Raw genomic sequence first — 16619 nt, 5'->3', positions numbered from 1 at the left:
CCTTAGGGGAGCAGTAAGTTAACTTATAACTGTTACACTTTTAAAGTATTAGTAAATCATAGCATTAAAAAACCAGAGTCAGGGACACCTTTGGCCTGCACCTGGAAGAACTTAAGAAGAACGTTGTTAAAAGAGAATCTCTGTGTTCCCTTCCTGTGATGTTTTATGATTGAGACATTGTGCATACATTAATTATTTATACAACTGAAGCATATCGCTTTAGATGGCAAACTTTTAGCAATTTCAGGTGGGAATCTTTCTCTTATTTGTGCCTTACTAGTATATGCCTCTGATAAGGAAGGTTATTTTCATACCTTCTTCAACCAAGGCATAATAAACATAGATTAACCTTTACTTGAGGAATTCAGATCATTACCATGAGAATCATTTCTTGTACTTTAATATAATAATGTAAAATAATATTACATTATTAGCAGAAAAACACAGCACAAATTCAGCCTTTTTTGCTTTTCTTTTTTTGAAGCTTGTGGGAATCATTAATCTAATCCTATTTAATCCTCAGAAGATATTCTATTTGAGTTCTGTACCTGATATTTTATAATATTTCTTAATTTACTTATTGTCTAGATGTTATTGTGATTCTTTCTGTTTTTATGTCTATCATAAGGCTTTTAATCCAGGTTTTTAGAACTAATTTTTTTTTGGAATTTTGTGAAACAGCCTCTTAGGGGTAAATTTTGGTAAATGAATTTTAGCTTAAAGTATAGACTTTGTAATTACTGTTTTTGACTACTCAGACATTAATATTTTCAAAATCTGGTGATTTGAACAAAGATTTACTTTGAATTGTGCCTTTTTGCTTTAAGAGTCCTAACAAAGTAATTTGCATAGTAACAGTTAAATGTTTCATTTTACCTTTTCGTAGTTTTAAGGACAACATACTATTCGTTTTATGTTTAATCTATATATATAAATGGCTAATATGCTAACTGTCCCTCCACCTGTCCGACCGGTCACTATGACACCCACTGACCACCAGGGGGCAGACACTCAACACAGGAGCTGCTGTGCCACACACTCGCCATTTACAGAGAAACTGCACAGACCTGGTGCCAATAACGCAACACTTGGCTTCCCCCAAGTGGAACACAGGCCCCGCCATCACCCTGGAGTGACAGCCCACCAAATTGCAGCCAACACTGCCATGGAGCAAAATGTGGCCCACAGCCCAGCCCAGCCCAGCCCGGAAACAGTGGCTATGGGCATCAAGTAATGACATCACGTAGCAACATCAGGCTTCCTCTCCCTAGTGACTAGCCTCCTTGGAGTTTCTTCAGCCCAGGAATACAATTTGCTTTATAGCCAGGTGCAGGTATTTTATTTTATTTTTATTTATTTTTTTTAAACAGACGAGTACTTCTATATATGTATACACACACACACATACTACACATACATATACATACATACACACACACACACACACACATATATATATATATATATATGTATGTATTTTATTGATTTTTACAGAGAGGAAGGGAGGGGGATAGAGAGTTAGAAACATCGATGAGAGAGAAACATTGATCAGCTGCCTCCTGCACACCCCCTACTGGGGATGTGCCCGCAACCAAGGTACATGTCCTTGACTGGAATCGAACCTGTGACCCTTCAGTCCACAGGCCGATGCTCTATCCACTGAGCCAAACTGGTCAGGGCGATATTTTATACTTTAACCAAATATTTGTGAAGCATTTTTCTGTGCCTCATCTCATTTGATCTTCACAGAAGTCCTGGAGTAGGTAGATAAGAGACTCGGTAGAGTCCTATTTTCTTTTCATTAGCCAGAAAACAGAGATTTAGGAAGTGTCGAAACTTGACCTAACTGAAAAGAAGTAAGAAATGGTGGACCTTGAAAATGACTTCAGGTTTTCTCACTGTGCAGAATATAGTCAAACACTGCTGCAGTTAAATATTTTACCCTTTGTTTTCCCTGCGTGATCTACAATAATAATCTGCTTTTTGTTGCTATTTACTGCTGTGTTGCTGACAATTACCTGAAAGAGAAGTTGGGGTGCTTCACTGGGCTGGAAAAAGTTTAGCTACATCAGAAAGCAGTTCTAATTAAGCAAGTTTATATATATAAAAAGCTAAGTTGACTCATGCATGCGTGATACATATAAAGCTTTCGCTGGCATCAGTCGCACACGCGTGTTTCAATCTGTCGTTGTCGATCAGGAATTTGGTTGACACTTCTATTATAGAGAAAGGGTGAATATCAGTATTAAAATATTCTAATTAATTTTCTTTCAATGTGCACAAATCCGTGCACTGGGCCACTAGTGATATTATAATACCTGACCTGAAGTCATTGCCAGATTTTCATGAAAGAAAAATTAAAACTAGTGGGTTATTGAAGAGGAAATAAGATTGAGAGTTGCTTCCTAGAAATTATTTTAAAAGATTATGATAATTTTTTTACTTTTTTGTTTTATTTCACTCATGACTAACATAGATTACTGAGCTAATTGGGGAAAATTCTAAAGTTTAAATAGTTTTTACATACAGTAACCCATTTGATGTTATAGCTGCCTTAAGTTTCTACAGGGAATGCTCACTTTTCCTTTTCCAGAGAACACATCCAAGATTTGTAACACCAAAAGGAAAATTATAAGATGAGGAATATTAGGAATTATCATCTATTTAAATAGCTGAAATAAAAATTACTAACTGAAGTTGTAATAAATTGGAAATACAAGTTTTTTTAAAATTGTTTGGAGTTGACAATAAATAGTGCCCATGGAAAGTGTTGTTTCTTTTCTTTATGTAACAATACTGACTTTTCACTTTCTGAGGAAAGTAATTGCCTTTATGAGCATATTGGTTTCCTATTGCCGCTGTAACATTTTACTGCGAACTTGGGGTTGTCAAACAACAAAAATTTATTCTCTTACAGTTCTGGAGGCCAGAAGTCTGAACTTGATCTTATGTGGCTAAAATCAAGATGTCACCAGGGCTAGTTACTTCTGGAGGCTCCAGGGAAGAACCTGTTCTTTTACATCTTCCAGCTTCTGGTGGCTGCCAACATTCCTTGACTTATTGCCACATCTCTCCAGGCTCTGCTTCCATAGTCACATTGCCTCCTCTTTCTGCAGTTTAATCTCCGTCTGCTCTTGTGGGTGTATTTAGGGCCCAACCAGGTGACTCGGGATAATCTCCCCATATCAAGATCCTGAACGCAATCACATTTGCAAAGTCCTTTTTGCCATGTAAGGTAACATGCACACGTTCCAGGGATTGGGACCTGGATATCATTGGGGGGCACTATTCAGTCTACTGTAGTGAGTATGGACACTCACTGTGCATTGACTTCCAGCTACAGCTTTCTTCTCCCCCGCCCACACACGCTCTCCCTTGCTCAGACTTTGCTTCCTTAAATTTCTTAAGCCGACTAGGTATCACATCTGCATACCAGCTTCTAGCTTGTTTATATTATATGTTAAAATTAGCTGTAGCTTCAGGCAGATAAAACCTCAATTCATAAGTAATACATTATCTTTAAGGGAATTAAAATCTGACGCGGGTGGTAGAGTCCTAGACAGGGAATAGTAGTATGTTCTATGTTTTAGTTTCAGCTCTGCCACTAGCCATATAACTTTGAACAAGTTTTTTAGTCTCCGTAGGCCAGTGATGGCGAACCTGTGACACGCGTGTCAGAGGTGACATGCGAACTCATTTTTTTGGTTGCTTTTTCTTTGTTAAATGGCATTTAAATATATAAAATAAATACCAAAAATATCTTTTTTATACTATGGTTGCAAATATCAAAAAATTTCTGTATGTGGCCGAACCGGTTTGGCTCAGTGGATAGAGCGTCGGCCTGCGGACTAAAGGGTCCCAGGTTCGATTCTGGTCAAGGGCATGTACCTTGGTTGCGGGCACATCCCCAGTGGGAGTGTGCAGGAGGCAGCTGATCAATGTTTCTAACTCTCTATCCCTCTCTCTTCTCTGTAAAAAATCAATAAAATATATTTAAAAAAAAAAAATTTCTGTATGTGACATGGCACCAGAGTTAAGTTAGGGTTTTTCAAAATGCTGACACACCAAGCTCAAAAGGTTCACCATCACTGCCCTTGCTTTCATAAGTAAAATGTTTCTTATAGCTTTAACTTATTTTAAATTCTTTCCTGTTTCATCAAATTAATATGGAAGGCTTCAGTGTTTAGTGGCTATTTAAAATTATAGTTGTCTTACATTTAAACTACTTTTATTTCACTATTTTCTAGAATTATTTAACCACTTTTTTTCCTCCGACCATTTTATATTATTTTCCTAGGCATCTGTTTTGAAGTATAAAGAACTATGTGGTTTTGATTAACAGGAGGATCAACTTTTTGTGGCATTGCATCGCTGTGTCTCATGGGTAAACTAGAAGAAGTTTTTTCAGAAAAAGAATTGAACAGGATAAAGAGATGGTGTATAATGAGGCAACAAAATGGTTATCATGGAAGACCGAATAAGCCTGTGGACACGTGTTATTCTTTTTGGGTAGGAGCAACTCTAAAGGTAAGAGAACTAGTAAGAATGAGAAACCTATGCTCTCTGTTAATATCAGCTGTGTTTAGAAGGTTTGGTCTTTGTACTATTCATTAAATATTCTTTGGTTTAGGCTACTGAGTTTTTCCTGTTGCTCTGGCAAAGCCAGTGTCTATATGGTTTTTCAATAGAATTCAGTTATCTGTCATACCACTTGAAAATTTCCATTCTTACAATATTCAAGTGGCCCAGGTAAGAAAGTATTTATAAAAAAAAAAAAAATTGTTACTGAAACTGATCGGTAGTCCATCTAGAGCATGGATCTGTCTAAGCATACCAGTAAAGAATTTATGGGAAGATATTAATCCTAAAAGATAAACTATGGGTCATTTCTTTAAACATCATTAAAGGTTTCCTATTTTTGTTTATTTATATAAACCGTCTGCAGTGTATTGATTGATATGAGAATGATTTCAAATGAAGGCAGGAGCCCCCTTCCTCTCTCCTGTACCATTTTTAATTTTTTTTAATTATGGAAAATTTCAATATATTCAAAAGTAGAGGGAATAATTTGGTGGGACTGTTTCCAACATCAGGATTCTAAAGTGTCGTTCCTTATATTCTATTAATTAAATCAAAATGAATAAGTTTGTTTTTTATTTGTACCATAACTTTTTTATTGGTTTGTTTTTATTTTTGAGAAATAATGCTTTTTCATTTATCACTTATATCCTCCGTGTCTCTCTGAGTCATTAATACACTTTCAGTTGCTTTGTGTCTTACAGAAATGTCTTGAACTCTCTTGCCTACTGCTTACCACCCCCTTCTCGTTTACACTTTGATTTATCCTTTTATTTTTTTCTACTTAATGGGATCTTAAGAGAGAGAACAAATAATACATGTCATAAATCTTTAAGCTACATAATTTTTTGGCTAAAATTATATTTGTCTCACCTTTTATCTTTCCTAATTAAAAATCTATAATATTTTTCCTATTCTCAAACAAAACTGTCTCTAGCATTTGGTTAATAAATTTTGTTGCTCTCTTATGAAATATTTTTAGTTCTAGTTACTACCAGTAACTAAGTTATTAAGTTACAGTTTGTAACTTAATAACTCAAAAGCTTATCATAAGAGTTAAAATATGGTAGATAAAATTGTACTTTTTTAAGTGACTAAAGAAGTTGAACAGATTTGGGAAGTTGTGATGAAAAGAGGTTAAGTGGGCATGGTTCAAAAGAAGGAAACATTGAGTGGGTCAAGAAATTAGGAGAGTAAATTTGATACGATAATAAAACAGATAAGGTGGTTGACTAGTTTTAAGTGCTCAAGTCCCCAGAGGTTTGCTCTGAGAGCCCTAGCTTGAGACAAGCGTATTTAATTGATACAGATCTGAAATTGGTCAATATGAAAGTTTTATGTCAGTAAATTTATATTTGTCTTGTTATTTCAGCTTCTGAAAATTTTCCAATACACTAACTTTGAGAAAAATAGAAATTACATCTTATCAACTCAAGATCGCCTCGTAGGGGGATTTGCCAAGTGGCCAGATAGTCATCCAGGTAATTTTTTTTTTTTTTTGTATGAATCCAGAACTTTCCTTTTGTTTATTTCTTGACTAAACCTTCAAGCATCTTTGTCAGAAAGGACATATAGGAAATTTAGCCCTAGTTGTAAACTTACATTAAATAATATGTTTTTTTTACATGTATGTAAATTGTTAAAGTTTAGGGTAGATTTAGGGTGTTGGGGGTATAAAGGAAGGGTTTGATTATCAAGATATATTGGTATAGTTTACATTATTTTCTAAATATTTTACTTAGCAATGTTTTATTTCATTTGAGGCAATAAGGCAAGTAGTCTAAATAAGCCCTGTCCAAATAACAGAATCATTTGATCCATCCAAAATCTTTAGGATTATTAGCTATCAGTTGAGCTATATAGAATAAATTGCTCTTAATCCAAAAGGAGGACCTCATTTTTTGCTCTTTTCAGAAATTACTGCCGAAACCGGTTTGGCTCAGTGGATAGAGTGTCGGCCTACGGACTGAAAGGTCCCAGGTTCGATTCCAGTCAAGGGCATGTACCTGGGTTGTGGGCACATCCCCAGTGGGAGATGTGCAGGAGGCAGCTGATCGATGTTTCTCTCTCATCGATGTTTCTGACTTTCTATCTCTCTCCCTTCCTCTCTGTGGAAAATCAATAAAATATATTTTTTTAAAAAAATTACTAAATCAAAAATCTCAAATCCTGAATACAGGTGTCCCTCACTGTCCAGACTTTTCTTATCTGAATTTTGGCAGATTAAGTTTCTTCTTTAGATGAATACTTTTGCTATGTTAACTCTCACCATTCACTCACTATCTAAAACTCAGGAACCCAATAGATTCAGACAATATGATAACCTATGCTTTCCAAACTCAGGAGTAATATAGATGTGAAGAGTAAAGGATTCTTGTATTTCATAAGTCCTTTTAAATGGTTTTTTTCAAATATTGAAAACTCTGTATTAATAATGACATTTCTTCAAAATATGTGGATATTTCTGATATTTTCCAAACCTTATTATACGCTGCATACTCTTAATATAAAACTGCTTGCTCAGTAACTACATGGATGCCATCTATAGGCCCTTCAGACCTCACCTGCCAATTGAACTCATTATTTGCATGCTCCATCTGGCCCCAAAACTCTAGTAGCACTAAACCCAAGTTCATGCCTACGATTCTGCAGAAGTCTTATCATTAGTCTTCCTGTCTCTAACCTTGTCCCCTCATATTGACACCCTGTATGTGTGTATGTACGTGTGCCTAAAGAAGATGAGAAGGGCCCTAACTGGTTTGGCTCAGTGGATAGAGCGTCGGCCTGCGGACTGAAAGGTCCCAGGTTCGATTCTGGTCAAGGGCATGTACCTTGGTTGCGGGCACATCCCCAGTGGGGGGTGCAGGAGGCAGCTGATCGATGTTTCTCTCTCATCAATGTTTCTCTCTATCCCTCTCCTTCCTCTCTGTAAAAAATCAATAAAATATATATTTAAAAAACTAAAAAATAATTTTAAAAAAGCAGAAGAGGAGAAGGGACCAAAGCTTTTTTCACTCTCTCAAATGGATCTCTGATGCAATTAAAAAAAAAAGGTGAGAACCTCTAATCTAAACTCTTCTATTAAATCTATTTTAAAAATTCAAAGACTTTCTTAGCACTCAGTCAGTTCTTTGGCATGGCACACAGGCCCTCCGGGATTTGGCTCCTCTTCTACCTCTAGCATCATTCTTCGGGCTACTACCCTTCCCCCTTATGTTATTACCTCCAGCATAATGAATCTCTTTACAGATTCAAAAAAAATCACTGAGAATTCATTAAAGATTATTTAGAACACTGACATTTTTAATAAGTAAGTAGAAAAATTATTAGCTATATATGAAACTAGATTCAAGAAATGATTGTTTTTGCAGCATTGTAATAGAATCATGGTTTTTATTATTAGCCTAGAGCCTCTTCAGTTCATCTCCTATTATTGAACTGCTATTGTTGGAACATGTACTTGAATCAAAATATAAATAGGGGGATCATAAAATTATATTTCTGTACCTGAAATGAGCAGGAATATTACATCCTTATATCCATACTTGTATTTTCATGCAAAATATTCTCCTTTAGAAAAAAAATGTACAATGCTTTTAATTTCTAAAACAAATTCATATTTTTAAAGTTTTGGTATCTATAACACATAGCCATAGATATGTTAGAAAAGGGACTCAAGAAAATTATTTTGGTCTTGATGCCATTTTTGTTCAGCTAGTGCATGGTACTATTTTAACAAATAATGTACTATTTTAACAAATAATGGAAATAGGGAAATGACATACTTGAAATACCTTTTGAGTATTTACAGTAGCTTTTTAAAAAGAAAATTCTTGAAGCTTTTTTCTTGCAAGATCAGTTTCTATAACATTTGTGTGAATACTTCGATGTAATACTTTTTACGGATTATGTTACAGTGTCTTCAGAGCCTGTACACTATAGAGCAGAGAAAGTCTTTGTATGATAAATTGAACTTATGTGGATAGACCTGATACCTTTTCCTAAAGCTGTTATAAAAATTATTTTAACAAGTCTTTAAAATTATCTTATTGGTTCTAATAAATCTAATAACCAATTTGACACAAGGAGATTTTACATACATTTATAGAGGAAACTTGAGAAAAGAATGTATTTATAATCTATTCTAAGTGCTTGAATACCAAGAGTTTTCTTTTTACTATTTGAGGTTTGAAACAATTAACTGCTGATTCACTGGATTTTACAAGAATGCTTTTGAGAAAAAAATAAATGTATTTGTACATTAATTGGAAAGTGTAAGGCCCAATTTTATGTTATTCTGGATGTATTTTATTTCTCTTTCCATTGCATTCTTTTCTGGGAAAGTTTCCTATTGTCTAGATAGTAAAAGTTAATGTTGCTCTGTGTCTTTTATAATTTTAGAATAACTTCAAAGAACATATAATAGTACAGGGAAAATGCAAATTTTTTTTTTATGGTTTAAAAATTAGAGGAAAATGAGCCAGAAGAAACCTAAGCATTCTGTGAAAAGACAAAGAAGGGCATTAACATGGGCCTCCATTAGTGAAATAACTTTTTCACAAATAACATTGAGTAAGCACAACTATTTATCATTCTGTTTTGAAAAGTAAATTATACTTGTCTAAGTAAAACTTATTCTTTAATTCTTTGACAAAGTTTGACTTTGTAAGATGTTTTGAACTTTAATAGCTCTTGAGGTCATAAATGATGGCCAAATCAAAAATAGGAAAAAAAATTTACTGCTACAAAATCTGTTTTTTGTAGTGTTCCCATAACTGCGGAGCTCTGAGCTCTTTAGAAGTCCAAATAAGGCTCTCGGACAGGCAACAGCCATGTGACTTCAGTGGCCACTTTAATGGAAGAGGGTTTCTGACCCCTGAAAGATGGGAAACTAGTGAGAACAGTGTAGAAGAATTGTTATAGTATGAAAACTCACATTATTATAGCCAAATAGAATGTAAGCTTGCTTTTATTTTCAGGTCAGATATTTTTAGAATGACTGACAGTACCCTAAATTGGAAAATTAAATATGGTACAGCATTCCAGAATGGACTACTCTGCTTATGTGCCTTTCTTTTAACACCGTTAGGGTAATACATAGGGTACTGTCAGAAATAAAACGTAGAGGGGAAGGGTGCTGCTACCTAGGTTCAGGGGTTGATTTATTTTCATTTTTAATAAAATATTTTCCTGTTATGATAATCGACTTAAAGCCCCTCGTTCCCATATTCTATAGTAAGCAAAGGGGAAACCCCACTACAGTGAGAAGTCTTCTACATTACTGCTGCTTTTCCTTGTTGTCCTTTAGTCACAAGGTATGTTGGAAATGTCACTTCTTCAGCTAGGAACTGTTCTCCTTTGTTACTATTATTGTCTTGAATAAAATATCAGATTTTGATTATCTGGTCTTTTAAACATTGGTGTCTGAGACTTTGTGAAAGCAAATTTTTCAAAAACTGTATTTAGAATTTTTTAAAATTCATTTTTAATGTAGTGATGGGCTGATAGGTATGCAGCTAAAGTATTTTGTAGCATGCACAAATTAGAATGCCTATTGTGACAAAAATGCCTCATTTTCAGATGCTTTGCATGCATACTTTGGAATTTGTGGCCTGTCTCTAATGGAGGAAAGTGGAATTTGTACAGTTCATCCTGCCCTGAATGTAAGCACACGGACTTCTGAACGCCTTCGCGATCTCCATCAGAGCTGGGAAAACAAGGACTCTAAACAATGCTCAGAGAATGTACACATCTCCACATGACTGCCTTTAGACTGGGAGGGTGGGGGGATTTGCAGCGTCACTGTAGCTCACGGTTAAAAGCCATGCATAACCAAGTGTGCTCTTTTTTAAAGAGGTAGAGTCTTACAATCAAATCTTGTGCTGGTGTCACTTTGGAATATGGTCTTGAGCCAGTATTTGTAATGGGTTTCAAGAAAATCTTTGAAGTTTGAACCACAATGGATTCTGTTATGGTTCTTAAATGTTTGTACTGTATTTCTAAGAAGTTCTTTGAGGAAAATTAACTGTGTGTATGTAGGTTATCTTTTTTAAAACTCTTCAGTACAAATTGTATCATATTATAAAAGAGAAATATTCAAGTTTACAGTTCACATAGCATTGATAATCTTTGGGTGAACACTTAGTGATCATTTTAAAAGCTTGACTGCTGATGGTAGAAAATTGCTTTAAGAATTAAGTATCTGGGATTATTCTTTGAAAACAATTGATCCCATAATTTTTAAAAAGAAGGACAACTTATTTTGTCTCATTCATAAGTGTGTGCCAATTAAACTTGTGTGGGCTATACCAGTATAAGTGAAATTAACCTCATAGCAAGAATGAATAGGCTTAACTAATACAATAATTTTCATAAAGGGAGATTGTTTTAAGAAGACTATTATGTAACTGTGGGAAAAGTAATTTAATTGTATGTGATAGTGAATGGAAAAGTTTTGTGCTGTGCAAATCCTTTATTTAGATGTTGCTGGGGTGAATAACAGTTATGTTTTACTTTAATCTCAAATTATTAGTTCCTGTTTTTTTCTTTTTCTTTATGGGGAGAAAACAGTATTATCTGGAAGAAAAGACATTTAGTAGTTTTGTTTATTTTTCTGAGATATGTGATATCATGATTTATCCTAGTACTTTTATAACAGTTATTTTTAGCCACTTAGATTTTATTTTTAGTTTGTTGCCCCATGCTTTAGCTTTTCTAATTTCAAACTGATAATTGCTTAATTTTTTCAAGTTTAATAAGCAAAAATTTAATTAAAAAGTAGGACTGCTCAAGTAAATTAAATGGCTTAGCTCCATACGTGGCCATTTATGTTTTTATATTTTCAGGTAAGTTGGAGGGAAATGTACTATTTAGGGGTTGAAGACAAGAGTTTGGTTTTGTTCTTTTTGTTTTTTTTTATTCTGTGAGCTTGCTAATTATAAAGGAGGTAGTATAAAAACTCATCTGGTCAATAATAAGTTATTCAGTAAATCACATCAGTCACTATTGCTCGATGACATTCAAAGATATGAAACTAGTACTGAAATGGAGAAGGAAAACGCTTCACTTAAGGGGCTGGATTTAAGTTAAAATCGTGGTGATAATAAATATTGAATTATTTGTTCTCCAAGAATCAGTATAAAAACTAAATTACTAGTATCACTGTTTAGGTATAGTAACATTTAACATTTTATTTTCATTTCCTAAATTGGAGGAAAAATAGCCTTAAATTATGGTTCTTCCCAAATAAAGGGAAAACTAGTATATACTTGAAAAAAAATGATCATGTATTATTGGTATGGACAGTTGTAAACTTCAATTTGCCAGAGTAAAATTTTTTTTACATTAGAAATAAAATCAATTTTCTGATGATGGAAAAACATAAGTTTAACCACAGATGTCATCCTTCCATGAGTTGCTTCTCTTTAAATTCAGCCATTTTAAGATATCCACATCTCAAACTACATCATCATTTAGCCATCGGAGGTAAAATAACATATATATAGTGGCTTTAGAACTATATGCAAAGCCCAAACTGTTTTTCCCGAATCACCATTAATGGTTGGAAAGTGGGAAAGTTAGTAACAGTAAGTGTATTCATAAAAGAAAAGAGAATGCCAAGGTAAAAGTATTTCATAAAACTATTAAGAAATATTTTCTGATTCCTTGTATAATTTAATAGCATAAGATTATAGGTTATAATAAGATTCTAATTTATATACTTGAGAGGGGCCTTCTTGTAAAATTTTATGGCCTGACTGGTGTGTCTCAGTGGGTGAGCGTCAACCCATGCACCGGGAGGTCGCTGGCTCTATTGCTAGTCAGGTCACATGCCCTGATTATAGGCTCAATCCCCAGCAGGGGGCGAGCAGGAGGCAGCCGATTGATGTTGATGCATTGATGTTTCTATCTTTCCCTCTTCTGTCCCTCTCTAAAATCAGTAAAAACATCTTTTTTAAAAAAGTTATCTATAAAAATAGAAAAAAACTTTATGAACCAGTGATTGTCATATTCCACAGCAGCGTACTGACCAAAAAATACCAGACTAGTGTGAATTGTGGAGAAATTATTCCTAACTTTCTCTAAATAGTTATTTACAAGAAAAGTATTTATTAGGTAAATTTTAAGTGATATTTTGCATTATACTTTGTTTTTTAGCAATGGTGATATAATGAGAAGAGAAATATGAACTCCAAAATCTCAAATAACTAATCCCAATGCTGTATCCCACCTCTAATATGGTATTTTCTCTCTCTCTTTTTTAATATGGTACTTTTTAGGCGATAGTAGAAGCTTTGTTTTGGGCATCTCATAAAAACAAGGTTAGTCAGGTCATACAACACAATTCAACCTATTTATCATGTACAGTGTTTTAGATTTGATCTGTAATTTGTGTGCATTTTCATTAGATGTTTAAATAGTTACTTATAAATATTTAAATTCAAGTAGAAGTTCTGCTGGAAGTGGTACATAGTTTGAAAACTACTGGACGTGATAGAATTTAAGAGTCAGTTTAGTAAAGATGATGGGCTTAAATTCCAGATCTGGCAGTGCAGCAGTGTGGCCTTGGACCCTAACTTCCCCACTGATAAAATCAGGGGAGGGGGGATATCTAACTCATATGGTTGTTTGAAGATTAAATGAGATAATACATATAAAGTACTTAGCATAGTAACTGAAATACAGAACATTCCTAATTACAATTTCTGTCATAACTACCAAAAATTATGGTTATTAAAACCTCTTTTCTACAATAGAGATCTCAGTTTAAACTCAGAGAAAATGATGTCAGCAGTATGAATCTCAGAAAAGTCGTCACCCTCCCTCCTAAAAGTTCAGAAAAACAATTTGTTTTCCTAATTGAGCAGCTGAAAAGGATTACAGTCAAATCCCATTCAGAGTTATAAGAAATAAGAAGCAGATCAACATCACCATAATGAAAGCACACCAGAAAGACATCACCACGAGACTGATGAAAACCTAGTATGTCTTATTTAAATGTTTTTAAGTTTTTTATTTCTTAATCCTTACCCAAGGATATGTTTTTGTTGATTCTTTTTTTTTTCTTTTTCTTTTTTTAGAGAGAGATGGGTAGGGAGAGAGAAAGAGAGCTAGAGAAACATTGATGTTAAGAGAGAAGCATCAATTATTTGCCTCCCATACTTGCCCCAACCAGGGATCAAACCCAAAACCTAGGCATATGCCCTGACTGGGAATCGTACCTGCAACCTTTCGGCGTATGGAACAATGCTCCAATCAACTGAGCAACACCAGCCAGGGCAAACCTAGTATTTTTTTTAAAGCAGTTATGACAGGAAATAAAATAGTATTTAGAACTATATCAGTAAAAATGGGGAAAGCTGAAATTTAAGCAACCAAGTCTTTAAAACTGGAGGGAAAAGGCAAGCCAAAAGAAAGCAGAGGGAAATAATTAGTAAAAAGTGGGGAAGAAGGGAGAGAGAATAAGACAAAACACCAGCTAACCTACTTAAGGAAAAAAGGGAGGAAACAAAAATTTAAATGACATAGAAATAACCATAAATCAGGGCAATTTTCAAAATTATAAGACCACTTTGAATAATTTCATATAATAAATTAGAAAAATAACTTTTTTAGAAAAATGCAAATTGCCAAAATTTACTTTAGTAAGACATAAAAATTAAGAACCAACTATTTATTACCATAGAAGAAACATAGTTAAAGGACTCCTTACAAAAAAAGCATCAGGCACAGATTGTTTCAAGATTACTACCAAATCTGTAAGAGTAAATAGTCTTGATGTTTAAAGAATCCCAGAGACTAGAAAAAGAATGTTGAACCTCAAAGTGTCAAAAAAAAGAGGAAGACTTCCAAATTCATTTTATGAAGTAAATGTTATAGCATGGTCTCTAAAACCTGACAGAAAATTACAGACTCTCGGGAATATCATTGCAAACATTTTAACTATATTAGCAAATAATCCACTAGCACTTTCAAAAAGTAATAAATCATGACTAAGTTGAGTTTATTATAGGAATGCAAGGAAAATTCAATATTAGACAATCCACTAATATATTAAAAGAGTCAATGAGAATAATCGTGATTATCTCCATCTTTGCAGCAAAGGTATAACAATGGAGCACTCATTCATGTTAAATATACTCAAGTAGAAACTGATGGTAATTGATTAACATTGTACCTCTGCCCAAAAACAGCATCTTAATATTGAAACAAAAGAGGCTTTCCAACTACAGTCAGGAACAAAGCCCACTATCTCCTCTACTACTAAACATTGTGTTGGGGTTTTAGCTAATGAAGCTTGGGAAGGAAGAGGTGAAACTATTTGCAGATAGGATTTTCTATCTGGGAAACCCAAGGAATTTGTAGAAACACTGTGAGAACTTAGTAAAGTAGCACTTTATTAACAGAAATATCAGTAGCCTTCACAAGACAAAAAAGAGTGCATACTCTGATTCCATTTAAATGAAGTTCAAAATAAAAACTTACGTGTGGTGTCAGAAATCAGCGCCCACTTGCAGGCACTCCCTCCCCAAAGGTAAGCACCATCCTGACGTCATCGCGAATTAGTTTTATCTGGTTTTGATATAAAAGGAGTCATAATGGATACATTTTTTTTCAACTGTCCTCTTTAGCTCAACAAGGACTGGAAGGGTACAAGGAAGCTTCTGTGGTGCTGGTAATACTCCGTTTTATGATCCAGGTGCTGGTTCTGAGGTGCATTCACTTCATGAATGAAACTGTCCACAATGATTTATGCACTTTCCTGTATGTATAATCACAGTTCAATAAAAATGTTTACTAAGAAGAATAAAAGAATACACACACACACACACACACACACACACACACACACACACAAACCTTAACTAGTTAGGAAATAGACTTATAGAGAATTTCCCTTTTATGATTTCAAAAAAGAGAGATGTGTAAACTTAAGACATGTCCAAAACCTATGAGGAAAGCGTAAAAATAAAACACATGAAAGACAAAAAAGTCTTGAACAAAATGAAAAGATTATGCCATATTTTTAGGTAAGACTCAACATCAAAACATGTTTTCCCCTTAGGTTAATTTATCAATTTAAGCTATCCCAATAAAAATTACCATGGTTTTTTTTTTGTTTTGCGTTTTTAGAGAACACAGGAGAGTAACTATGAAACTGGAAAGAAAAAAAAATAGAGGGAACTAGCCCTACCAGACATTAAAACATACTCTTAAATCCTCCCACTACCACATATATACGTAACCAAATACACACATATAAGTATACATATGACTATGAGATGTGCTATATATTCTGTACTATAACATTTTTCATTCAACAATATATTATGAATGCCTTTCACTATCCATACTTTGATTTAAACAGTTGCATAGTATCTCATTGCATAAATGTACCAATTGGTGCTTTGTTTTACACAATTACAAAAAATATTGCTATAAGATCTTTGAAAATGTTTCGCTGCCTACTTATGTAATTCTTTAAGCTAAATGTATAGCTGTGGAGTTGCTGGGGCAAAGAATACACATATTATAAATTTTGATAGCTTTTGCCACACTGCTTTCTAAGGTTGTACTGGTACACAGTACTTCGATACAGATTTTAAATGTGATCAGAAAGTAGTCTTAAAATTCACTGGAAGAAATTTGAGCTGAGGCTCAAAGCCAACTTCCCTCATTTAATCCTAGATGAGCAAGTCAGGGAGTTTGGTAGAGCTATATAAAGTCTCTAAGGAGTGAAGGAAAATAATCAATTTGATAAAGTGTACATAAGTAGCTTGCTCTAGAATGTTAATGGATTTTCACCTTGCCATCTGAATTTCAGTAATTGAGTATCATAGAACTCTGTGCTAAGAATGTTTTTTTCTGCTGTAGGATGTACTGTAGAAAATTATTCAGTGGTTAAATTATAGAAATATGCATATAAGAATAATTGTTCAGGCAATACCTTTTTTTTCTTTTATAACTGATACTTATTTTAAAATATTTCTCATCTTAAGGTTATTTAGAACACACAAATGGTTGCTGTGAAGATCATATAT

At 34.0% G+C, this 16619-nt stretch overlaps 1 protein-coding gene across 2 annotated transcripts in view; it reads left to right on the top strand.

The window, feature by feature from the left end:
- PGGT1B (protein geranylgeranyltransferase type I subunit beta) overlaps positions 1–11965 on the top strand; it is a 40412-nt gene extending 28447 nt beyond the window's left edge. For both annotated transcript variants that reach the window (XM_081089131.1, XM_081089132.1), the window contains exons 7-9: positions 4343–4527; positions 5951–6059; positions 10159–11965. In XM_081089131.1, coding sequence (XP_080945257.1) covers positions 4343–4527; positions 5951–6059; positions 10159–10340 — 476 coding nt within the window. In that variant the 3' untranslated portion in view covers positions 10341–11965. The remainder of the gene's footprint in view (positions 1–4342; positions 4528–5950; positions 6060–10158) is intronic.
- Positions 11966–16619: the final 4654 nt, after the last annotated feature.

Source organism: Myotis nattereri (assembly GCF_964212035.1).
Source record: "Myotis nattereri genome assembly, chromosome: 4".
NCBI lineage: Eukaryota > Metazoa > Chordata > Mammalia > Chiroptera > Vespertilionidae > Myotis > Myotis nattereri.
This window is presented reverse-complemented; position numbering and strand designations above follow the sequence as displayed.